This window comes from Orcinus orca, chromosome 14 (assembly GCF_937001465.1).
Source record: "Orcinus orca chromosome 14, mOrcOrc1.1, whole genome shotgun sequence".
Classification (NCBI taxonomy): domain Eukaryota; kingdom Metazoa; phylum Chordata; class Mammalia; order Artiodactyla; family Delphinidae; genus Orcinus; species Orcinus orca.
Genome location: NC_064572.1, coordinates 19363186 through 19388739, shown reverse-complemented (window position 1 = coordinate 19388739; position 25554 = coordinate 19363186). Strand labels below are relative to the sequence as shown.

The 25554-nt window shown below is 40.3% G+C and overlaps 1 protein-coding gene across 22 annotated transcripts in view; it reads left to right on the top strand.

The window, feature by feature from the left end:
- ANK3 (ankyrin 3) overlaps nucleotides 1-25554 on the top strand; it is a 688018-nt gene that overhangs the window by 540268 nt on the left and 122196 nt on the right. For 20 of the 22 annotated variants that reach the window (XM_049696621.1, XM_049696616.1, XM_049696615.1 and 17 more), the window contains 7 exons: nucleotides 6675-6872; nucleotides 11593-11691; nucleotides 19175-19273; nucleotides 19361-19459; nucleotides 20201-20296; nucleotides 24294-24366; nucleotides 24528-24590. In XM_049696621.1, the coding sequence (XP_049552578.1) occupies nucleotides 6675-6872; nucleotides 11593-11691; nucleotides 19175-19273; nucleotides 19361-19459; nucleotides 20201-20296; nucleotides 24294-24366; nucleotides 24528-24590 (727 nt within the window). The remainder of the gene's footprint in view (nucleotides 1-6674; nucleotides 6873-11592; nucleotides 11692-19174; nucleotides 19274-19360; nucleotides 19460-20200; nucleotides 20297-24293; nucleotides 24367-24527; nucleotides 24591-25554) is intronic. The other 2 variants (XM_049696618.1, XM_049696617.1) reach the window with 1 other exon arrangement.

The following is a 25554-nucleotide window of genomic DNA, read 5'->3' as shown; positions in this document are numbered from 1 at the left end:
GACTGGCAGTCTCTATATGTATATTTACTTTGGCTTTGTCTGTATCACCCTCCTAGTTTAGGCATCCCTTAAAGATCATGGAGATATAAGTGCCTTAGGAAATCTGTGCCTTCGGCTATTTAGTCAACTCCTGTGGTAGATGCTCAATAAATATTTACTTGTCCATTGTTATTCCTTGAAAATCCAGGATGTCCTGGAGTCTGAGGAAAATCCAGGAAAAAAAGTTGAGGTCCTCTTTAGCCAGACTAAAAACGTAAGAACAGCCAGAGGGAGTAAGAAAGTTCTCATTTGTCAAAGTTATAAAATATGTGTTCCATTTTCCTGGCCATAAAACATTGCCTTCAAGTGGTTTATGTGTGCTTAATAAAATAAGTTGAGAGGTTTTGCTCATGTGTTGTTATTATGGCTAAGGAGAATCTTTATTCTTTTTTTAAAATTTATTTTTTTGAAGTATAGTTGATTTACAATGTTGTGTTAATTTCTGCTGTACAGCAAAGTGAATCAGTTATACAGATATATACATTCCTTTTCATATTCTTTTCTATTATGGTTCATCACAGCATGCAGACTATAGTTTCCTGTGCTATACAGTAGGAGAATCTTTATTTTTCTTTATTCTTATTGTTAGGTCTTTTTTTTTTTTTTTTTTTTTTTTTTAAGCAGTACGCAGGCCTCTCACTGCTGTGGCCTCTCCCATTGTGGAGCACAAGCTCCGGACGCACAGGCTCAGTGGCCATGGCTCACGGGCCCAGCCGCTCCGCGGCATGTGGGATCTTCCCGGACCGGGGCACGAACCCGTGTCCCCTGCATGGGCAGGTGGACTCTCAACCACTGTGCCACCCGGGAAGCCCCGTTAGGTCATTTTTGACCGGTAGATAACAGAGATTTCTCAGAAAAGAGGTACTTAGAGTGAATGGCTTTCTTATGACTCTGGTATTCCGACTTGAGAAGCAAATCATAAAGAGTTTATTTAAAGATAGGTTAGCATAGTGCTGTTGGTTTAATGAGTTCACTATTGTTGAGCAGGTAGTTATGATCAGAGAACACTGGAATGATACAGAGCACAATTTAAAATGCTATCCCATTCTTTTCCTAAATACTGTTGGTTGAAGGAACTTTTAGCCTCCCTCCGGCTTTTTATATTTGTTTAGCTCTTCCATTTGGGGGCAGCTGTAGTGTTCTCCTTTAAACTTAGTGTTTAGATCAAATCTCTTGTACACACAAATCAAGGAATTTGGGCTATTCTAAGTTACTTTGGATACTTTCAGAGATAAAAGTTTTCAGGTACTTTGTCCATTTAGAGAGTGTGTGATCTTTGAAAGTTATTTCTCTTCAGAACCTTTTTTCCTGTATTTCTCAGTCATCTCCTGCCCCATCATCTTCAGAATTGTACCCAGTGAAATCTACAATTCAAAATCAAGCCCCCAAACTTGCTTTTCATCTAAGAGCAGCTTTTTCCCATAATTTCTAGCCCTGACATTCTTTCTATCATAAAGCCATCCCTTGACTTTTGAAAAAACTTTATTTGAAAAAAATGAATAGCAGCATTATTCACAATAGCCAAAGTGTAGAAGCAACCCACGTGTCCATGGAAGCATGAATGGATAAACCAAATGCAGTCTATACATGCAATGGAATATTATTCAGTCTTAAAAAGGAAGGGAATTCTGACACGTGCTACGACATGAATGAACCTCAGAGATACTATGCTGAATGAAATAAGCCATCAGAGGACAAATACTGTATGATTTCATGTGGAGACACAGTGTAGAATGCTGGTTGCCAGGGGCTGAGTGAAGGAAAGAATGGGGAGTTAGTGTTGAATGGATAGAGTTTCAGTTTAGAGATGGATGGTGGTAATGAACAGAGAACATTGTGAATGTACTTCACGCCATTGACTGTACACTTAAATGGTAAGTTTTATGTAATGTATGTTTTACCACAAGTTTTTTGTGTTTTTTTGTTTTTTTTTTTTAATTTTTATTTATTTATTTATTTATGGCTGTGATGGGTCTTCGTTTCTGTGCAAGGGTTTTCTCTAGTTGTGGCAAGCGGGGGCCACTCTTCATCGCACATGCAGGCTCAGTAATTGTGGCTCACGGGCCCAGTTGCTTCGCGGCATGTGGGATCTTCCCAGACCAGGGCTCGAACCCATGTCCCCTGCATTGGCAGGCAGACTCTCAACCACTGCGCCACCAGGGAAGCCCTACCACAAGTTTTAAAATGAGAAAAATTTACAATGAAATTTAATAGTTGTCCACTTCATTTGTTTATTTTCCTATCCCTTTAAGCCTGGGCCACTGTTTTCTTCCCTCAGGCTCATGGCAGGCAACCAGTAAATAATTAATAAGTGAACTATTCATTCCTCACATGAGAGTAATAATTTTGTCATAACTAGTGCTAAGTAGTTTAGAATTGACAAAAGTCATAAATAAGTGAAACAAAATGAGTCCAACCCACCTTTTCATCCACAAATAACTCTGAAAAAGGCCAATAGTTGATATATTTGTAGTTGATTTTCAGCTTCGTATTTGTCCAACAGGACTTCACGGTTCCCTATCTGCAAAACATCTTTGACAAAGAGTCGAAAAGCAGTTCTTTAACAGCCCTTTAGCCTTCAGCATATCTTTTACAGTCAACTGAACACAGGCTTTTCTAAGAGGACATTCATTCACATTCCCATAGTGCAGTTGCCTCCGTAAGAGTCTCTGTATGCCATGTCTGACACATGTCCAACCATCCCCACTTTCTGAGGCCGTGGTCCTGGTCAGAAGCTTTTTCTAGTCTTTGATCCTGAGTGAAGCCAGTTCTATCAGTTAGGGTTTGGTTCACCTGGTAGAAAAAAGATGTAGCTACGGTGGATTAAACTGATGAGGTTCTGTTTGTTCTCTTGTCATAACCAGTCTGGAGGTAGGCAGGTGTTGTTGCTGGTTCAGTGTTTGCAGAGTGTAAAGAAAATTTCCTGTGATTTTTCTGGGTCTTTCTTCCAGCTCTTGTTGCTCAGGCTGCCAGGTAGTAAAGAAAGTCAGACACAGGTAGCCCACAGGGGCAGCTCTTACTGTTCAGGCAGGCCCCCTTGGAGGGCCTGTCACATATAGGTAGGATGGGTTTTCGTAGGGACTAAACTTTTTTAAACAAAATTAAATTTGTTTTGTCATTTTTTTCTGATTTCTTTAAACTGAACAGGACATCGCAAAAGAGGAACAGTGGGTTGGAAGAAGGTAGAAGAGTAATATTTGAAAAGCAGACTGATAAATGTGCCCTCATAACGTGGTATTAAGTACCCTAATCACCAGTAGGATGGATTGAGAAAGCACAACATTAAAAAAATAAATAAAGAAGAAGAAGAAAGAAAGTCAGACAGCAGGGCATTGCCAGAAGCTCCACCCAGCCATTTCTCCTTACATCTCATTGGCCACTTCTTTCTGCAAGGGAAGCTGGGAAATGTAGTTTTCAGCAGGGCACAACACCAAAGGTTCTTTTATTAAGGAAGGAAGGAGAATGGATATAGGGTAGGCAAATAACCTTCTTTCCTCTAGGGAGGCTACAGCATTTCTGAATTCAGGTAGTGGTGAGAAAGGAGGGACAGAAACTCCACAGAGCTAATAAGCACGCATATGGATATGACAGACAGCCGTGCTTTCCGTGCTACCTCTTCCTTATTCACATCCTTTCTTCTTGGAGTACATGATGCTTTCTTGTTGCCCTTTCTTCCCTTCTGTAGAATTGCGGGCATATTTTCTTACCCACATGTGCCCTAGAAACACGATGTGACTTGAGCTAATGGAAGAGGAAGGAGGGTGCTGAAAAACTAGATGGGCTTCTCTAATCCATTTTAGCCAGATCTATTTCCTGAGGCAGGACACTGTGCTGGAAAGAGGATTGGCTTGAGTTCAGGAATAACCTGGGCACAGGTTGTGGAAGGGTTAGTGAGCCTTAACTTACTATTTGTCAGATTTCTCTTTCATAAGCTGTACAGTATATCTGTTGGCATGGATCAGTAGAGATTATGAAGGTTTGGGGGAAAAACATAAAGTACAGTGTAAATATATTACTTTTAATCATTTAAAATTACATCTGCTCTTGTTTTTAATCTTGAAATGCAAAAGGACACATGGCATGCACTTTGTCCTCTACATCAAGAGGAAAAAAGTATTGATTGAGATTATTCTCTAGTTCAGTCTCTCACTACTTTATGTCTCTTCTGATAAATGTATCTGTCTCCTTTCGTATGGCAAGTAAGAATCCTTTAACTTTCTAGAAATTAGAAAGAAGTTAGGAAATTTAGAAAATTTTATCATGGGTCTCAAGATAAACTACTTGTTTCTTATTCGAAATATTTCTTAAGCCTTTCTGAGATGAACTAGCCATTCTAAAATAATACCCTAAATTGTTTTTCCCTTGCTTTATACTTTCCTTTGTATCTCAGGTAAGGAGCTCAGCATAAACCCCTCAGTAATAATGAGTAACTTGTCTGGAACTGGCATGCATTACACAGATGTCAGAGCTTCTCTGTTTTTTAAGAGTCAATGATTTCTTGGTGGAATTAAAAGTAATCAAGAGGATTGTCACCTCTCAGAGGATACTGACTTACCTTTAGAGGTTGAGAAGTTCCTGACTGATAAGATGCATGATTAGAAGCTGCTCTGACTTTATCTTGCCTTTACCACTCTAATTAGTTCGTGTTAAGAGTCTTGACTAATCAGGTTTCCTAGCACTGCTTTGTGAATTTTCCCTTTTATTCAGGGGTGGGGATGGTAGTAAAACAGATCACCCCCTCCTGTCACTCACTGTAGAGTCGGGCTCAATCCAGAGAGCTACATTAGGCTCTGAAGACGATCTCTTTAGGGTGTGTCTGAGCAGAGGGCCAAATGCTTCTGAGGTCAGCTGGGGTTTCCAGATGGCAATAGGTCAAAACTAAAAATAGGAGCGTAAAATCTTCTACCCTGGCCCATCCTGTTCAGCAGAGGCTGGTTTCATAAGAGTCTAGAAGTGGCATTTGCACTTTCTTCAGTTGATATCCAGCAACCTTAAATCTTCTAGAATGAGATATAGAAAGAATGTTTGTCAAGGGAGCAATGCTGTCACAGTAGAACATACCACTGACATAAACATGAGGGTTAATTACAGTAGGCTGGTCGACCAGTAGCCCCCCACTGCCCTCTGAGTTGTTTCTGACCCATCCTTATGGCTTGGAAAGATTGTGACTGATCTGTTGTCCAGATTTGGATCATATTCCCAAATCTAAATCCTATTTGTATTTTATAAATTCTAATTATTCTTTTTTCTTTCTCTAAATCCTCTTGTCTATACCAAAAAAAAAAAAATTCTAGTTTTTCATTGGCATTTTTTATGTAATTAGATTCAGGCCCATGTCAAAATGTAATCTTGCATTCCTCTTAAATGACTGTGAGTCAGGACAGGGTTCCCTAAGGCAGGGGACCTTTTTTCTTAGGACAGAGGACTCTGAGGGCTCCTGAAGCAGCTCTTTAACAATTTGTCAAAGGGATTTTGGTTCCTTCCACCTCTGAGCATCAGAAGTCAACCAAGAGAAGGATCCCAGAATGTTCTGAAAGCTCTAGTAAGCTTGACTCAAATCTAAGGATTTGCCAGTCATTGCCCGGCTATAGAGATACAAAGACAAATGTGGCACAGTACTTGCCCTTAACAAATCTGCATTTTAGTAGGAGGAGACAGATATATGAAGAAGAGTGCCACTAAACATATCTGGGATTTTGACTGGAGTCAGCCAGGTGAGGGGCAGGTATAAGAGTGGAAGGGGAGGGGCTTCCCTGGTGGCACAGTGGTTGAGAGTCTGCCTGCCGATGCAGGAGACACGGGTTCGTGCCCCGGTCCGGGAAGATCCCACATGCCGCGGAGCGGCTGGGCCCGTGAGCCATGGCCGCTGAGCCTGCACGTCCGGAGCCTGTGCTCCGCAACGGGAGAGGCCACAACCGTGAGAGGCCCGCGTACCGCAAAAAAAAAAAAAGAGTGGAAGGGGAGGTGAAACACTTCATGGGGGTGTGACCCTTGAGCTGAACCTTCAAATGAAAGATGCTGGTCCCAAGGGCATGTTGGAGAAAAGCATTCTTGGTAGAGTAAGGCAAGACAGAAACATGAGCCATATGTTGTTTGGGGACCAGTCTAGCTGAAGCATGACTGGAGTTTCATAAAAGAGGCAATCAGAATGGCAAATGGGAGTAGATTACAGTATCTTGACTACCATGAAAATTAAAAATTTCCACTTGTAAGCAATAGGCTAGTAAAGGGATTTTAAAGGTTGACTAATGGCTCTGAACCTGCCCCGGTGGTACCATTTGTTTGTTTCCTAGTTGGGTTTCCTCTCATTCCTGATATATAAGGCAAGTAATTATTGAGCACCTACTAACACAACTACCTGTGCTAGGGAGCTACCATCCATTTGTAAAACCACTGGTACTCTGACTCTTTTGCATTACACTCTCTATAGTACGTTTCCCCTATTTAGGAAAGTGGGAGGTATGAGGGCACTATGTTACTAGCACTTCTTGATTCCTCAGTGTTTGCTTACTTGCTAATGATTTTTTTAAACCATCAAAGAAAATCACTAGAAAGGGAAGCATACTATTTGAAAATGCACTGCACACATTTTTATCTTGTGACTGGGCATGTGACCAAGTGATTTCTGTTGACAGAATGGTTATACACCACTGCACATTGCTGCCAAAAAGAACCAGATGGACATAGCGACAACTCTGCTGGAATATGGTGCTGATGCAAACGCAGTTACCCGGCAAGGAATTGCTTCTGTCCATCTTGCAGCTCAGGAAGGACATGTGGACATGGTGTCACTGCTCCTCAGCAGGAATGCTAACGTGAACCTGAGCAATAAGGTAACCTTTTTTCTTTTCCTCTGCGAAGCATCCAGCGCAACAAAACCTCACCTTCAAAAGATCGCTAAGAAGTCATGAAAAATTCAGGTCAAATAGAGAGTGCAAAGTGTAGTATGCACAAAAGTATGTACCAACATGTCATATCGTAGGAAGACCTTGAAAACAATCCGTTTAAACAATAAGAGAATGTTAAGTCAATAACTGCAAAGTCATACTGGTGAGTAACAGAGCCATAAACATGAGGTCCACAAAATTGTTCTAGTAACGTGAAGTTTTGTTATAATGTAAAGTCAAAGGGCAACCAGAACATAGTAAATAAGAAGTTGTAGGTTGTAAATAAAAAGTTGTAAGTTGATCTATGCCACAGATATTTGGGGGGTACCTACTGCCTGTCCCAGTTTTAAGTCCTAGGTTACAAAAAGAAACTGGAAACAGGTCTGCCTTCAGAGAGTTCATTTTAATAACAGAAATTTAGAGTAGCTGTCTTACTCCATAGATCAAAAGGTTAGTCTCTGTAGGTAAACTGGCAGTGCCAGGGAACTTTTTAAGTCTCTGTTCCCAGAAGTCTTCAGACTCCCCTGACCTCACATTCGACATCCCCATGGTTAGTGAAGAGCTCTGTGAAAGTCCAGCCCACAGTTACCCAGAGACATGTTAAGGAGGTCACTGCCTCCACTGTGTATAGCAGAGAATTTGGGTTTGCTGACCTGCTTATTAATACCTGAGTCTGAGATCTGCCCAAAATACAAGACAGATATTCCTTAGTCTTCAGATTTAAAAAAACCTGCAAAAGTGTCCCCAAATTCCCGATAATCCAAACTCCCTGTTATTTAGCTTCTCCTCTACAGGATGGTGATGGCACAGCTATGACATTTCTCAGCCATAGCTCAGATATTGGAGTAGAGTTTCAAGATAGCAGTAGTTTTATGGCAATGAATAATAAGTAGTTTAAATATTTTAATATATGTGGCCTGTGTTTTGTGATCACAGAGGCTTTGAATTTCCTGGGTATGAATCCGAAATCTGACTCCTACTTGACGTGTAACTTGATTGGACAAGTTATGTGACATCTCTGAGCCTCAGTTTCATTCTCTAATAAACAAAGACAACAGTCTTTACTTCCCAGAAATGTCAGGAAGATGACTAACATTCAGCACCTTCTTCTAAGTGGAAAAAGAATAGTTGTCTTAATTTTAGACTTTTCACAGTTTGGGGAAAAGGTTACTCTGCACTAATCTGAATTCCCAAGGTGGTAATTTAACAAATTCTATGAACCAAAAGACATACGTAAGAGAATAGGAAAACCTTTTTTCAGTTTTAGTATCTTGAAAATCCATTGTGATCATGGCAAACCAAACACAATTTTCTTTTTTTTTCTCGTGTACTGATTTGCTTTTCTCATATCTTTCTTTTTAAACATTCCTTTGGAATGTATGCCTCGGCATTAACGGGAATCACGAAGCAATTTCAAGTAGTCATTATAATCAGGATTTGTTTGAGCTGTTGAATTTCTAAGGTTCATATACTAATATATAGACCAGCCTTATAATAGTTTGCTGCAAAATTCAACCTGTCTTAATGAGATGGAGGACGTGACCTTCTCAAATTGAAGCACATTCTGGCATCCATCAGTGTATTTATTCTCAGGAGCCCAGAATATTATATCTCATTAATTCTCCCAGAGACAATACAAACCTGAACAATTGGTTAACAGGTGAACATTTTCTATAGGTCTGACACCAAAGTACTGTGTAATAAACATTTTTTTTCCTTTAAATTCCTTTAGCTAACCCGTGGCAATATACGTATTTAGCCTTGAATCCACCTTAAAATCATTTTTTAAAAATTTAGGTTGAGAACACTTCAGAAAGAATTTCCCAGTGTCTGCTTCGGTAGGCTAGATCAGCCAAGGGAATTCTGAGGACCAAAAGACATAGCAAAGGAAGAAAGCCTGGAAATGCCCAGCCACCTTCCTGACAAACTCTACATGAGCAAATATATCACCAAGGAAATTCCCATTAGCACACTGCACTTAAGGAACTTTCAAGCACTTCACAGTACCTAGAAATGGTCTAATAAGAAGGCATTTGTAAGTCTTTGCTTCCTTTCTCAGGAGTCATTTTCTGTATCAAGTATTAAATAAGTTCCAGTGTGAAAACAGAAAATCCGCAGAGCTCTATTCAATAAGGACTCTGACAGGTTTTCTGTCCATGTTTCCTGAGCTGCCAGAGTTTTAAACATCAGTTCCTCTCCCTCCACCCCTTCCCCCTTCCCCATCCCGCTTCCCCATTTCACACTTGCTAAACAATGAATATTAAAAGAAAGATTTAGCTTTCGTGAAAAGTATGATTGAACCAAACACTTGATGGTTTTCACTTATTTCTCTTCCTGCTATTCACCAGCAGTTCCCGGGTTTTTAAGAAAAAGAGCCCATGAACCTACGTTCCTGCCGAAGTACTAGCGTTTGATCTGGTGCAATTTTGCTTTTGACGTTCCCACTTTCCCACACGAATTCTGCAGACCACAAGTAGCTGTATTTCTTTACACAGCCAATAGAATACGAAGCAGAGCTGTTGCTCTTCCAAGTTGGTGGTGTTCTCTCTGTGCCCAATAAATGCCACTTTTAAAATGAACCAGTGCTCAAAACCTTTATCAAAGGTTAACAGATAACTTCTGAACTCACACAGGGCTGTTTTAACCATCACATTTTGTTTTTTAAATCACGAATGTAAAAATAATTTTTTCTTCATTTAATTTATACTATGTTACCGAAAGATGCTTGCTTTTTCCTCTGACTCAGTCGATTAGTGGGTGGATTAAACGCTACTCGACTGGTTATACAAGGATTAAAGGTACAGTAGTTGCCTCAAGAAGCTCACGGTGGTTTGAGGAATACAGACGAGAAGAGAGTTTAAATGCGGGATTATGATGCTCTCGACAGAACTGAGCACGCAGGTGGTTCGCACATAAATAATAACAGTGAAGCCTTTTTCGAGACCAAGGGAGAGAGAGGGAAGCCCAGGAAAGCTGGAGGTGACTCCAGGCCAAAGGTAGAGTGGACAGCACGAATGTCCACGGGGGAAGGCGAGAAAGTAGGGCACCAGCCACAGTACATTCCCCCAGCTGTGCTGAGAACCACTCAGTAAAGTTCTTCAGAAGGTTTGGAAAGTCTCAAACTTAGACTAGGGGATTGTGACACTTTTACAGAATGTTACAGCTGCAAATATCTATTGCCTCTAAAGTGGAACGTGGAACATTGTTCTATGATTATGTCAGTGTTTGGGTGGTGGCAGTTTTGGCCCCAGGCTTATTTTTCTTGGATTTCAAGTGAAGGCACCAGTCCTCCTTTTCCTGTTTCCCCTTTTATCCAGTTTGGGTGAGCTTCTTCCAAAAGTCTGTAAAGAGTATTAGAAAGTCAAGAATGAATGACTCTTCCTGAGTCCTGTCATTAGTTTGATGGAATAGCAGCTCCTAAATGAATACTGTTCAGCATCTCGAGGGTTCTGTGCCCTTCCTGGTGCTGCTTTTGGTTCACGCCTTTCCTCTGACAAATAGGACAGGTTGATGGCCTTGCTACGCAGATGCAGAGGAGGAGAAAGAGGCCGTTAGGACTCAGGACATTAACTTGTGTGCTCATAATGGATGAAAGAAAAGAATCTGGACGCACTTATACCAGCTTACGTTTTCTTAAATGTTATTTATGAAAAATGCAGCTACAGAGGATTTTTAAACCAGGGTGCAGTCTTGGTGATTCTTTTCTTGGCCATTGGGATAACCACATCGCCTGTCCATTCTGTGGTAGAGTCAATTTCAAGTATCTGGTCTCATTAAATGACCTGGAAATTTTCACGAGATAGCCTTCATATTACATTCTCATGAGACAGCATTTATATAACATTTCACAGACCATTTTTCCTACCCAGAAGCAACATAAAGAAAATATTTGTCAGCCTTGGGTATTAATATTTAATGGAGAAAATGATATCATCATATGTCAGTATTCAATTTATAAACAGTTTTTATTTTAATAAATTTTTCTAAAGCTAGTCATGCGTTGGTAGTGCGTTAGAACTCTTGCATAATTTTGTAAAAAAATAAAAAGACTCTATTTTAAAAAAGTGAACACTGAAATACATAAGAGGAAAATGATATAATGTCTGGGATTTGCTTTAAAATACTTCCGCAAAGCAAAGAACAAACAGGAGGTAGGGCTGGATGAAGCAAACGGAGGAAAACCTTGATAATTGCTGCATCTGTGATCAGTATACAAGGTTCAGCCCATTCCCTCCACTTTTGAGGATGTTTGAAATTTTTCATTAAGCCTGCAGATAACCATGTTGTCACATGCTAGTATATAAACTTACTCTATAGAATTTTTTTTTTTTTTTTTTTTTTTTTTTTTTTTTGCGGTACGCGGGCCTCTCACTGTTGTGGCCTCTCCCGTTGCGGAGCACAGGCTCCAGACGCGCAGGCTCAGCAGCCATGGCTCACGGGCCCAGCCGCTCCGCGGCACGTGGGATCTTCCCTGACTGGGGCACGAACCCGTGTCCCCTGCATCGGCAGGCGGACCCTCAACCACTGCGCCACCAGGGAAGCCCCTATAGAATTTTTTAAACATAGAAATTGTAGACTTACTCTTCTTGAAGTCCTAAATTGTTTCTACAGCACACCTGTGTGTCCTCCATCCCTCCTGTGAGATGACCACTTTCATCTTTTGCAGAGTGGCCTGACCCCACTCCATCTGGCTGCTCAAGAAGACAGAGTGAATGTGGCCGAAGTCCTAGTAAACCAGGGGGCACACGTGGACGTCCAGACAAAGGTACACAAAAAGATGGTGCCCATCCAGAGTGTCATTGTGACTCCTTGTATGGAACAAGTACAATTCTCTAGGGGCAAAAATAAATCTTCCGTCATATCTTTTGTACTCGTTATTTCAAACGTGTATCTGTACAAGGGACACCAGTGTCTCTGGTTGTGGTGTACCAGATGCTTTGACCTTTACTGGCCTGAATACTTTATGTGGCTGCATATTGCTGCCTCCTGTGTTAATGCAATTTATTAATCCTTGTTACAACACATCTGCCCATCAAGGGCAGAGTGTGAAAGCTTGTACCTTTTTTCATTTTTGTGACTGAGTTTTAAGAAATGCATACCGAAAAAGTTGTCAGCAATTGATGACTTCTAACATTTTCAGGCATAGTCTATGGAAGAGGATACATTAAGTTTTATTCAACTACTACTCACTTGCTAAATTTCTTATGGTGTATATGATCGCTAGCAACTCCTTCCGTCTCTCAGCCAAAATAGTTATCTTTTCAAAAAGGAATTTCTGATTAATCTCATAGAATGCCACCATTTCAAACTCACATAAGACGCATGGGTGCTTTGTGTCATCATCAAAGATAGGACTTCATATCAGTCTTTCTCTGAATAGTTTCTTTCAGCACTTAATTTTGTTACTCTTCATATCAAACTTGTATCTACTTCAAAATGTAACTTTGTTTCTGTGTGTCACATTTTTGACACAAAAATGAATACTTGTTACCTATTATACTGTGAATACGAACATTTCTGTGTATAATATAGATGGATTCTGAGGTGTGTGGACAGATATTGAAGATATTAATAACATAGAAGGGTCACCAGGAATTAGCCAGGTAAAAAGATATTGCAGACATCAGAGTCAGGCTGGATTTACGGGACGAGCACAGGAAGCAGACCTGAGTAGACTACACCCTTTGCACCGTGTTCTGACTCTCTAGGGCTGTGGCTTCTCCACCCATACTGCATTCTATGAGAAAGAATCTGCCCAAAAGAGACGTGACCAGGCAAGATCCTTTATGCTTTTTAAACTCTGTATTAAAATAGTGAAGCAAATATAATGGTCCCTGGCTGGGGTAGTCTTAGATAGAGCTGTGACCCAGGTAGCCTCCCTCACTCCCATTTCTGAAATGCCTCGTGCCCTTCAAGTCCCCATGGCCTCTTTGGTAGCCTAAGTGCCCAGTTCCCTCTATTCTGTTTCTTTCCAAATTTTTCATTCTAAAAGAACCCCTTAGCCCCGAATGCCTTCCTAGATAGCTGAATGTTTAACAGAGAAACGAGTAAAGGCAACAGTAGTGGCTGAATGGTTTCTTGTTACTTTCCATGAAAATACAAGCATTTTTCAATCTGAAAAGCTCAGACTGGATTTAGCTTATATTCTTTACTGTGCTTGTACACTTTCATCAGAAAAGAAATCTTTACTTTAGAAATTTGCAAGTTCATGGTAAATAGATTCACCCTGTGTTGTTCTATTGACACACACACACACACACACACACACACATACACACGCAGACTTATAAACATGTTATTTGGTTCCCTCTCCCTTTATAAATTAAAAATTTGAGAAGGCAATAACAGGGTTCTGTTTCTCAGTACTTTTTATCTCAACACATCCAACATATACACCACCAAAATTCAGTCAGGGATTAAGGCAGTGATTCTCAAGGGCAGGTTGGGAGGAGAAGAAATGGTACCGTGAGCCTTCTGTTCTAGATTTGCAAAAGCCACCCCACGGTTTAAGAGTATTGGGTCTCCACCAGGGTTTCCTTCTAACCCTGTCCAATTCAGGTCACAGTCTGTAATCATTTTTGTACTCAGTATAATATTTCTGAAGCATGTACCTTTTTCTGCCCTTTACAAGTGATGTAGTTCAGAAAGCATCTCTCTGTCTCTTAAAAAAATTAGAGACAAAAAAAGTCACTCTCTCATCCTTTTTGTTCTCAGCAAAGATCACAGCACCAAAAAGATGTGAGGCTATGATTGTCCCATAGTTGAGTAGAGCAGGAGTGCAAAGAGGTGGGTTGCTTGGATTTGCTTCCTAGCCTTGTAAATAAGGAGTTGATTGTATCCCATGAGCTTCCAAACTCTTCCTGGTAAAGATGACATCCCCAAGCAGCCGACAGGTAGAATGTATGGTACCATTTGAGTCACTGGCTTCAATTTTAAAATAGTAATAATTAAATTATCAGGAGCTCTTTTCTCTTGTGGGGAAGAGACCAGAACATCCTGGTTACAGCCGTGCAGCCTTCCCACTGGCCTGCTGACCCACCATATCTCCACCTCACTTTGTATTTGAAGTTCACCAAATCAGTTCAGACTAAATTGTGCGGCTGGCCACGGGGTCTAATGCTCAGTGTCGTACAGCTGAAATGAAGCCACTTCTTTCGCTTTTTTTTTTTTTTTTTTTTGCGGTGCACGGGCCTCTCACTGTTGTGACCTCTCCCGTTGCGGAGCACAGGCTCCGGACGCGCAGGCTCAGTGGCCATGGCTCACGGGCCCAGCCGCTTCGCGGCATGTGGGATGTGGGATCTTCCCAGATAGGGGCACGAACCCGTGTCCCCTGCATCGGCAGGCAGACTCTCAACCACTGTGCCACCAGGGAAGCCCTGTTTTGCTTTTTAAAGGGAGAATCTCTGGAAGCATTTTATTTAGACCACCCCAAAGCACACCAAAGCACTGATTCTCGGAGGTACTGATTAGCAAGTAAATAGTTAAATTAGCTTTCTTTTAATGTGTGTAAAATCATGAAAAATGTTTATTTGATACATACTCTTTTCACATTTGTTTCTAGAGCTCTTTCTAGTTGTTCGATTCTTACCTGAGTGATACGTTCCTTGTCCTCACAGAATTCACAGTCTAGAGAGGGAGACACAACAATAAAAATGTAATAATAATAGCAAAACTTACTACTCATTTTCTCTGTGTCAGATACTGTTCTAAGCATTTACCCTTATTAATTTGTTGAATCCTTATGACTATCTTATAAGGTTGATAAAATTAGTATCCCTATTCTACAGAAACTGAGGCACAGAAAAGGAATTGCTCATGTAAGGTAACATAGCTAGCTGGTCCAAAGCCTGATTTTGACCCCATGTATAAATAAATAACTTTAGAGTTATTGGCGTTAACTGAGTTATTTACAAAGGTGGGAGTATAGAAGGGGTCTGTAGCTGGTTCAGCATCACAGGAACATGAGGAAAAATTTGGGGGCACGCCCCAAGATACTGCTAGATAATTAAGATGATCTCAGAGGGCCTTGATGTGCCACGCTTAAGTTTTTAATCCAGTTTGTACTGGGAAGCCTTGAGAGGTTGTAAACAGAAGATGATAAGATCAGATATCTGGTTTAGAAAGATCCTAGGAGACGATGCAAGGAACAAGTTGGTAAAAGAGCTTGGAGCAGGGACCGTTAGAAGGCAATTGCTGAGGTCCAGATGAAGAATAGAGAAGGCCTCAAGTAAGGGGCGGATGGGATGTTGGTAAGCAAGAGAGAAATTGAAGAAATACTTAAGTACAAACAATAAGACTTGAGACCATGTGTATATAGGGACTAAGGAAAAGTGAGAAATTCAGGACGAATCTGAGGATGTGGCCCTGTAACCAGGTGATCACAAGTTCCATTCAGTGAGACAGGAAGTGAAGGAGAAGAAGCTGGTTGGAGAAACAGCACCATGAGTTCTGTATTGGGTGTGTTGAGTCTTACATGACCTAGGGGCTCTCTAGGTAGAGACAGCTAGCTAGTAAATGACTAAAGCTTTGGTCTGGGATACAGGAGGGGCGTCTGGACTAAAGATACCGATTTGGACATGGTCAGAATAAATGTATCCGTTGAAACTGTGAATGTGAACGTGATCATTGAGGAACAGTGTGGAGGAAATCAAAGACAAAATCCCTAGGATCAACGATATTTTAAAGTGGATGGAGGAGGTGGAAGGAAGCAGGCCTGACTGAGGGCAGGAGGGAAATCAGGAAAGAATATGACATGGATGCCAAGTAACTGAAGACTGTCAAGGAGAGTGTGACACAGAAGAGAAAACCCTAAAACACATGCACTGGAGTGGCACCGGGGTTATTAGAAGGCAGTTTCACTGGAGTAGTGGAGATGGTGAGATATGGGGAAAATGGAAGGGAATGGTGAATAAAAATAGGTTTTTTTTTCAAGAAGCTTTAAGAGAATATAGACCCAGGAAAGGAGAGAAATATTTGAAAGGAGTGATTATTGTTTCCAAGTTTGGAAGTATGGCAGTATGTTAGTAGGCTGAGAGGAAGATGCCAGTAGAAAGAGAAATGGTCATAGAAGTTATAAGGGATGTCAGAAGTGGGATAGACTGGGTTAGGGATGGAGATGACAATTGCCTTATTCTTCTTCTATCATGACGGAAATACTCTTTCATAATCTTTGACTCTTCTGTAGTCCCTGAGAGGATCTTTGTTTTGTTTTCCATTTTAACCCCACACTAATTTTGGAGGTGAACAATAAAGTAAAAAATTCACAGGAGAAATTTTTTCAACTTTTTTTCCCTTTTTAGCGTGCTAAGACGTTCAACTGTAGCACCTTCAGGAAATGAGATACTGAGAGTTTATTTTCAGAGTTTGTTTTCTAAAGGAAAAATCTCTGTCTGTTACTAAATGCAACTTTTCAATCTCAATCAGTTTTATTGAAGTAAAATTATGAAAAAGCTATTTATAGAAATATCTTACAGCCTGCCATATTATCAAGTAATATTTAGTGTAACATGTGACAAGAGAAAGGTATTCCCTAAAACAATAGTATCAACATAAAAAAATTTGAAAACAAAAAATTTAACTGAAATAAAATCAGGGAATAATTGTAGTTGTGAGTGGGTGTGTTCACTGAGGAAGACTATGACAAGTGCAAGGAAGGCCAAAGACAGACGCGAGAGAGCACAGGTTTAGGAGGTGAGGAAATAGTGTGGATTTCCTGCTCCCGCTTTCTCAAACCATATTGCATAGGGAGGCACCTAACTACTGCTCAGTAAGATCTCATGCTCACGTACCATAGATCAGAAACAGCAGCCTGAATATTCCATCTGTACCTGTTTGCTCTTCCTACACAAATACACCCTTTCAGTATTGCCTAAAGAAGATGACTTAACTTCAGCTTATAATGATGGTATAAGGAGGCAACAGTGAAAAAAGCAAGCAAAGACTGCTCGGTTATCTGAACTATGACTGTTCCTTAGTTATTAAAGAAAGAAGAGTTGGTCTTTCCAAAATGTATTGCCACTAGCTGAAGGGAATTTCCCAAATCACATCTCTCTGGGCATGTGCAAGGTGCCATTTACCATGGGAACTTTGTGGCCCTCAGTGAATGGAGGAGCCCCAATTTTGGTTTCTCTGAATGAAGACTAAATCTTCCTGGCATGCATATGTATTTTTAATAAAATACTGTAGTATTTGTGGAGCAGCAAGAAGACCAATGTCTTAGAGCAGCGTGAACAAGGGAGAGACTCATAGGAGACGAGCTCAGAGATGCAATAGATGGGAGGCGGAGAGCAGGGTCCAGACCAACCATGTCCTAACAGTCCACTATAATGACTTAGGGTTTTACTAGGAGTGACAGTGAAGCTGTGAGGATGAGAAGAAACTGTACATTAAGGTACTTAGAATAATTCAATTTCTTTTAAAAATCTGATCGATACAGTAGCACAGTAGCCATTGGAAAGTGTTGCATCATTGCTTAGGCATGTTGACCAGAAACTTGAAGAGTTCCTTAATATTTAAAATTTTAAAATATTTTCTGTAATCTTTTGGTTTGGGATCAGTCCTCTGCTACTAACACTGGGAATAATGTTACTTCAGTCGATTAAGCTAATTGTACTGAGAACTGGTAGGAGAAAACTGTTTTCATGGCTCCCTCCCTAAGCAGCATTCTGATTCCTAACACAGGATCCTGAGTTCCTCAGTACCAAGAAAGAACCCTGCAAAGCAGGCAGGTGAATTCTGGTCCCCAAAATGGGATACCCTTCATCGTGCATGAAGCAGCTTTAGGGGTCCTAAGTCAGACTCATATACATGTGGTTACGGTGAGCTTATCAGCAGGGTCTGGTCAGTGTGGCTGCACTTACAGTTCAGGTCATGGAATAGAATCTAACCAGAGTCAGTTCTTTAGGGCAGCACATCCCTGCTGAGGTGTCTTCACCTTCCACAATCAGCTGTGTTCCGGACGTCCCCTTTTCAAATTCAAATACACCCATTTGCTGGAGTGTCTTAGTTAGTTTAGGCTGCTATAACAAGAATACTATAGCCTGGACAAACCTTTTTTTCTCAGAGTTCTGGAGGTTGGGAAGTCCAAGATCACGGTGCTGGTAGCAGGTAGAAAAGAGAAGAGGCAGGCTGTCTCCTTTCTCTTCTTATAAGGGCACTAATCCCATTCATGAGGGCTCCACCCTCATGACCAAATTACCTGCCAAAGGTTCCATCTCTAAATACCATTACACTGGGATTAGGGTTTCAGCATACAACTTTTAGGGGATACAAACATTCAGTCTGTAGCGCAGAGTCACCATAAAGACGCATTAATGCCATCACATACGAGATGCAGACACTTGAAAACATGGACCCCTGACCCATGCCCATTTAGAAATATTAAAAGTCTGTGCTCTCCCTTTCAGTGTTCTGGTGCTGCCAGTGTCATCGTAAACAGAGATTGGCCATGGGCACTGAAATTGTGTGGTGGAGTCTGTTACATTATGGCCATCTAGAAAAAATACCTGGAATATCCTTTTTTAAAAAAATAATTATCTAGAATATATGTGTGTGTGTGTGTGTGTGTGTATCTATATATACATACACACACAATATATTTTTTAATAGATGGAATTTATAGCCCCTCAAGGGTCAGTGGATATTAATTGGAGAAGAAATCCATTGCTTTGTCTAAATGAGTGGTTTTCAAAGTGTGGGGCTCTAGCTAGGTAGGCAGAAGACTTTAACGAGAGCATCTATTCCTAGATCAAGTTCATACATCGCAGACCTCCTGAACTCACACCAGCCTCTCCTGCTTCAGTGTTTCTATCCTTCGTATCTCCGTCACGCATTCTGATCATCATCTACCGCTTTCGTGATCACTTAACCACTTCACATTTTTTAACCTCAATTTTATGCTTTGAGAGAGTAGAGCGTTGAATAAATGCTAGTCCAAGTCTGTCCATTGAGCACGCTTCTGACCCTCTGCGAGAAGCCACTGGATCCTTCTGTCTAGGCTGTCTGTTGTTCCATCCTTTCGTCCTATCTTGAAAAGTTGTTACGGAAATAAAATGAGCCGATGCTAGAGCGGGCACTTTGGGACATTTAGTAACTATCTCCATGTGAGGTGGTATTGTTATTTATACCTTAGATTAGCTCTGAGAATTATCAATGACATTTGTTTTATATAGGGGAAAAAAAACTCTTTCTGCCTCGTTAAGAAAGATTATTTCTTAATAAAGTTTATATATATATATATATAATTACAGATGGGATACACACCGCTACATGTGGGCTGCCACTATGGAAACATCAAGATTGTTAACTTCCTGCTCCAGCATTCTGCAAAAGTGAATGCCAAAACAAAGGTAAACTCCTTTCTCCTTTGTATCTACCAAGTCATTGATCTCGTGTCCAAGGAAGTAAGAGTCTTTTCTTCCATCTTCCTTCTACAGAATGGGTATACGCCGTTACACCAAGCAGCTCAACAGGGACACACGCATATAATCAATGTCTTGCTTCAGAACAATGCCTCCCCCAATGAACTCACTGTGGTAAGAGCAAAGGGCCAGCTAAATGATGAGGCGGGAGCTGGGTGCTGGTGTCTTCTTACATTTTTATTGGACAGGGTTACTTTTTGACTTTCTGTGTTTAGTAGGCATAAACAGAGCATTCAGTAGAATGAAGGGAAAAGGACAATAACTGTATTGTTGTGAGTTGTCCAGAGAGAGAGATGTGATTAATGTTTCCCACTTAAAAACTACAAACCGGGCTTCCCTGGTGGCGCAGTGGTTGAGAGTCCACCTGCCGATGCAGGGGACGCGGGTTCGTGCCCCGGTCTGGGAAGATCCCACATGCCGCGGAATGGCTGGGCCCGTGAGCCATGGCCGCTGAGCCTGCGCGTCCGGAGCCTGTGCTCCGCAGCGGGAGAGGCCACAGCAGTGAGAGGCCCGCGTACCAAAAAAAAAAAAAAAAAAAACTACAAACCCACTGCTACCCAGTAGGGAGTACAAACATAAGAAGAAGCACGTGTTTGTTTCCTTGATTACATAAAACATTAAAAAGCCTCTCGGGTTCCATGTGTAGCAGCCCAGACTCTGCTGTATGAGTAGGGACAGGTTAGGTGTGTTTTGTGCAAGGTATGTCTTTAATGAAACAGCGTTTTGGGTGTGACAGTGGGAAAGGACTGGTGAGACACTCACCTTACGTTTGTAAAGGCAAACGTGTGGAAACACACAGGCGCTGAGACACGTGGAATGACTTGTAATTCCTTGACCATGTTTCCCTCTTCCCAGAATGGGAACACTGCCCTGGCCATTGCCCGGAGGCTTGGCTACATCTCAGTGGTGGACACCCTGAAGGTGGTAACTGAAGAGACTGTGACCACAACTGTGAGTAGTGGATGCCAGACCTTGTAACCCCATTACCCCAAGAGCCAGTTCTCAGATTGTAGATTTTTCCAGGCTTTGGGGAGATGAACCTTTTTTCCTCCATTCAGAAACTAAGCACCGTATTTCCAAATGCTGTCACCTCCTTAATGGCAGTCAGCAAAGCAAAACTCTCATTTCTGATGGGAAGAAAAATTCAAAACACTAAAAATACCTTTTCAAAAGTTATACCTTTCAAAAAGCTACAGAGATTTTAGTCCCATAGAAAGCTGAATGTATTTCTTTATTTTGATATAAAAAAATTTTTTAATGAGATGTTTTGACATCCTTCTTTGACAGTGCAAGAAAGATGAAAACTCTAAGTTGGTTCTTTAAAATATTTTAACTCACAAATGATAATGGGTACATTGTCATCATTATTGTAAAAATATTTTTGCCTTGTTAGAGAAACATTAGAGGTGGGTTCCAAGTCAGTTTTTCCCACCACGCTCGCTTCTCTTCCATTCACCTATTGGAGTTTTCCTAGGAAAAACAATCACTTCTTTGGAACCCCGTCTGGTGCCTTTGAACTCCATCAGGATTTGGTAACTTTGGAATCAATAGCAGATATTGCCCCATGTCAGAGGTTTACTGGAGTTATTCCTGACTGCATGACTCAACACACAGACCCGAGATTGAGTCCGTACAGTGTCAGTTTAGGACTCTGCAGCACTTGGAAGTATCAGCTGTGCTTCCTTTTCTCATATGCCACCTTCCAACACGAAGAAGGCATAGTTCACGTCTGCAGTCTGGATATACAGTGCTTCGTACAAAACACCATGGCTTGAAGGACTCTGTTGCTACCTGCCGGTTGAGTTATTTGGCTGTGTACAGGTTTTAGAAACTAAAACTTCAGCCTGCTGATCACAAAAGAGAAATGTTGTAATTTGCAAAAGCGGAAACAGTAGCTTTAATGGACTAGAGCAATGGTTGTCAACCAGGGCACGTTTCTAACTTTAAGATATAGCTGGAATAGAAATAAATTCCTACCTATTGCTTTCATATACCTCTTGAGTATTTCATCATCTTAAAATCTATCATTAAATTCTCGAGAAAAGAGTTTAAATAAGTAATGTTTATTAACCTTAATTTTATAGATATGCCATGTAACTCTCTTGAGAGTAGGAGAGAAGGACAAGGTATTAAATAACAAGCAAGTGTCACCATGCTATAAAAGACTTGAAGTCACTGAAATAAATATGTGAAACTTCTGTTTCAATGTTAGAGAATTGAAGATGGTATAATAGTTCAAAATATAAATCTTATTTGATTAAATGTCAACGATTTTCTCACCTGTTAGGAAAGTGCAAAATATTTCTTTGATATCAAAAAGAGCTTTAGGAGAAAATAAAGTTACAGACAGGCAAAGTAAAGTTACAGCCTCGGGAAATGGACTGAGAGAAAAGGGTTTTAGGGCTCCAGTTCCTAGTGAAAGAATGTGCACGGCAGTCATGCCATTTCTCACTCAACATCATCAGCTGACTTGGTAGGTGACTTTCTGCCAGAGAGAAAAGATTACTCATGCTAACAGGAAGGTCCAGTTTGCCTGGTGAAGTAAATGAGGCTTCCGCCAAATGAAACGCTCACATTGACTAGAAAAGAGGCCACTGAAGTCCCTAAGACCTAGTCCAGCCCTGTGGTATTTGAGACTTTATTTCAAGCTGAGACACCACCTTGTCAGCCCTGCCTTTGCAGTTGCCTGTCATCTAGCTCAGAGAGGACTGACGGGATTCAGGGTGGGGTGTGTGCCCTTAAGCTAACTAAGCACATTGCAGCCGCCCGCAGGTGGGTCTCTGTTCAGACGTTATGGAAGCCCCAGCGACCATTGTCTCCTTAAGGCTCTTAAAAAGAGCCTTCAGCAGCCTTAAAAAGAATACTGCATCTTTGCTAGGAGTGCCTTATTGGATATGGCAATTCGGAGAAAGATGCTTTAGTTAATGACATTACAATCACGGCAGAGTAGGAAACTGAGTGGCTAGAAGCGGATATCCAAAAGATACGCATTAAGCTATTTAAATTGCGTTGTTTAAAATTCCCTCAGTAGCAATGAGCAGAGTACTTCTATCACTCAGATGTTGGTTTCTAACAGCCTTCTCTAATGGAGGGAACCAGGGCTCCTTGGAGAAATGACAAAATCTACAACTGGGGCAGGAAATACACAAGATGAGCCTGCAACCTCTGGTAGTGCCAAAAAGTAAGGCCCTCCCCGTAAATAAATAAATAAACATACATACACAAAATGATGGGACGTGTTAAAGGGACACGGGAAGCCACTGAAAGACTTCCCAATGGCCAAAGCCAGAACAATTTGAACAAAAGAAATAAAATAGTATCGGGGTATAGTGCAAAGTATAAAATATATATCCATGAGTTCATTACTGATACGGATAAATGATTGAATGACTATGGAGGAAGAGGCAGATTTCTCAGGCAAAAGAATTCCGAATAATTTATGAAAATACTTTCCCGTCCAAGAGGTGGCTCACGATTCCCCATTGCTCAAGTGTGTCTGAGTGTAGTAACTTCCCTCACAAGAAAACAGTGTGGAGAGCAGGGGAAATAGAGTAGATTACGGGAGAAAGCTGACCAACACTGCTTCAGCCACATGACCGAGTACAGCGTCAACCCTGGTGAATCATGTTGACAGTATATGCCCTTGATGTGATGTAACGAAAATGACATTTTACCGCAGTGGTCTTCCTCCCCAAAACATATAACCCCAGTCTAATCAATGAGAAAAACATGAGACGAATCTCAATTAAGGGACATTCTACAAAATACCTGACCAGTTCACCCCAAAACTGTCAAGGTCACTAAAAACAAGGAAAGTCTGAGAAACTTAGCCATAGGGGCCTAAGGAGATTGACAACGAAAGATAATACGGTACCCTGGATGGGATGCTAGCACTGAAAAAGGATATTTGGCAAAAGCTGAGGATATCTGAATCGAATATAACTTTAATTAATAATAATAAATCAATATTGGTTCATGAATTGTGACAAAGGTACCATGCTAATATGTGTTAATCATAGGGAAAACTGGGTGAACACTCTCTACTATCCTCGCAATTTTTCTGTAAATCTAAAACTGTTCTAATATAAAATATTTATTTTTTGTAAATGTTCAATTACAGTATTACATGCTGGAAAAAATGCAAAATAATGCTTTACTTCAACATGACTTGTACCATTAGTCTTTTATACGCTCAGATTAAAAGAGGATTCATTTTAAAACTAAAACATATTAAGTCATTAATATTTTCAAACAAGTAATACTGTCAGTGTTCTTTGGATGGATACAATTTATCTAGGCGAAAAGTCATCAAAGAGCAATTAAAAGATTCAGTATAGCCTTTGCTCTGTCATACTGTATACCATTCTTGAAAATTTTGTGGCAGTTAAAATTATCCTGCAAATGCATTACCTCTAAAATATTTTCTGCAAACACATGCTTGTAAAAGTTATTGGAATCTCAATATTGTGATTTATTCTAGAAATTGAAACATACACCTAGGAAGGGAAAACGAGAAGGGGCTGGCTTGGCACAAGCAATAAAGACAGGCTTCTTGCCAATCATTTGGTTTATCATCAGCTAAGACTTTTAGTGGAATGGGGTGGCAGATCCATGAAGACCGTGAAGAAGTATAGCAATGAGCTAAAGGAGGCAGTATCTCTCTCCTTTTTTTCCTTTGAAAAGCTTTATTGCGGACCTAAAGCTTTTAAGCTGGTGCGCTTTGGCCACTAGAATTCTTTCACCTTGTATTCGTTCTCTGCCATGTATATGATGAGGAACTTAGTGCTGTGAAGGCATAATTTTGATGTCATTTTGTATGAGGGGGCCTTCAAGATATTCAACACACAAATCCCACAGTAAACCAACAGATTAATTTAGGAAGCAATGAATAGTCTCAGTAAAATGTCCTGTCTGCTCATACTAAAATGACTGCTTTCTTTGTTACTAGACTGTCATAGAGAAGCACAAAATGAATGTTCCAGAAACGATGAATGAAGTTCTTGACATGTCTGATGATGAAGGTATGAAAACCTCCTTTGAGTTCGTAGTAACGAAGAGTGACTTTGTATTTTTTTCCTGAAGAAAATTCACTGCAAAATGTTTTTAGAAGCATTAATATGTTTCGTTGTAGTATCAAGAGCATGCATTTTTCACACTTACATTGTTCACTTAAATCATGCAGTTCGTAAAGCCAACGCCCCTGAGATGCTCAGTGATGGCGAATATATCTCAGATGTTGAAGAAGGTATTTGTGAATTTTTATTGTGATAAAATTTAACTACCAGCTTTATCTTCCATTTCTTATCTTTGAAATGTAACCCTTCCTTGAGTTACTAACTTTTCATTTTATCTTGCAATTATTAATTAATGTATCATTTAAACAACATGTATTTGGTATCACTGACTGTCTTCTTTTAGTCTCTTTGAATCCCCTCTCCTTGAACGCATTTTTCAATTTGAAAATGCAAGTGTTACTAACTATCTGGATTACTTTCTTACTATTTGTTTCTATTAAGCATAAAAATTGTTTTTATTGTTTACATTTGAAAACCTAGAAAGTAAAATCTGATTAATATTCATATCTAAAATATTTTTTTTAATAAGAGAGAGTTTATAAGGGAAGGGATCAAATGCCCATTCTAAGATGTACTCTAAGCTTTGCAGTGAAAGTTGCTTTTGAACTTGAACTCATAATGAAACCTCAACCCGAACAAAACTGCTTTCAAAATGTAAGTTTTCAATATTGATTTCATGAAAGAGACAAATTATAGATGACTGTCACTATTCTTCATGTGCTTAAAAGAAACTACTAGTTTTCTGCCTTACTTAAAAATCAGTGCGTATGACCAGGTCATGTTATGGAGTTATATTAATGAATGACATCCTTATTGTTCTCTGGAAAACTAGCATTTTTACAGTAAATAAATATGATAAAGATGGCAAATTTTTGGCCTTTTTACTGCAATAATGAAATGTTTACTTAGAGTAGAATTTATATTATATTTATGTTTCTTTTCTGCGTCACTTGACTCTCCCAGTGTCCTGATTGCTTCTCCATTTTCCGTCTCTCATGTTGTATTTTTCTCTCGGGTCAGTCTTAGTGCAGCTAGTCTTTCTCTGCCTCTGGGTTGTCTCTATTGTAATTACCGGTTCCTTCTTTGATTTGTCCAGATTTCGTGGGAAACCTAAATAGTGGGAAAGCCTACCTG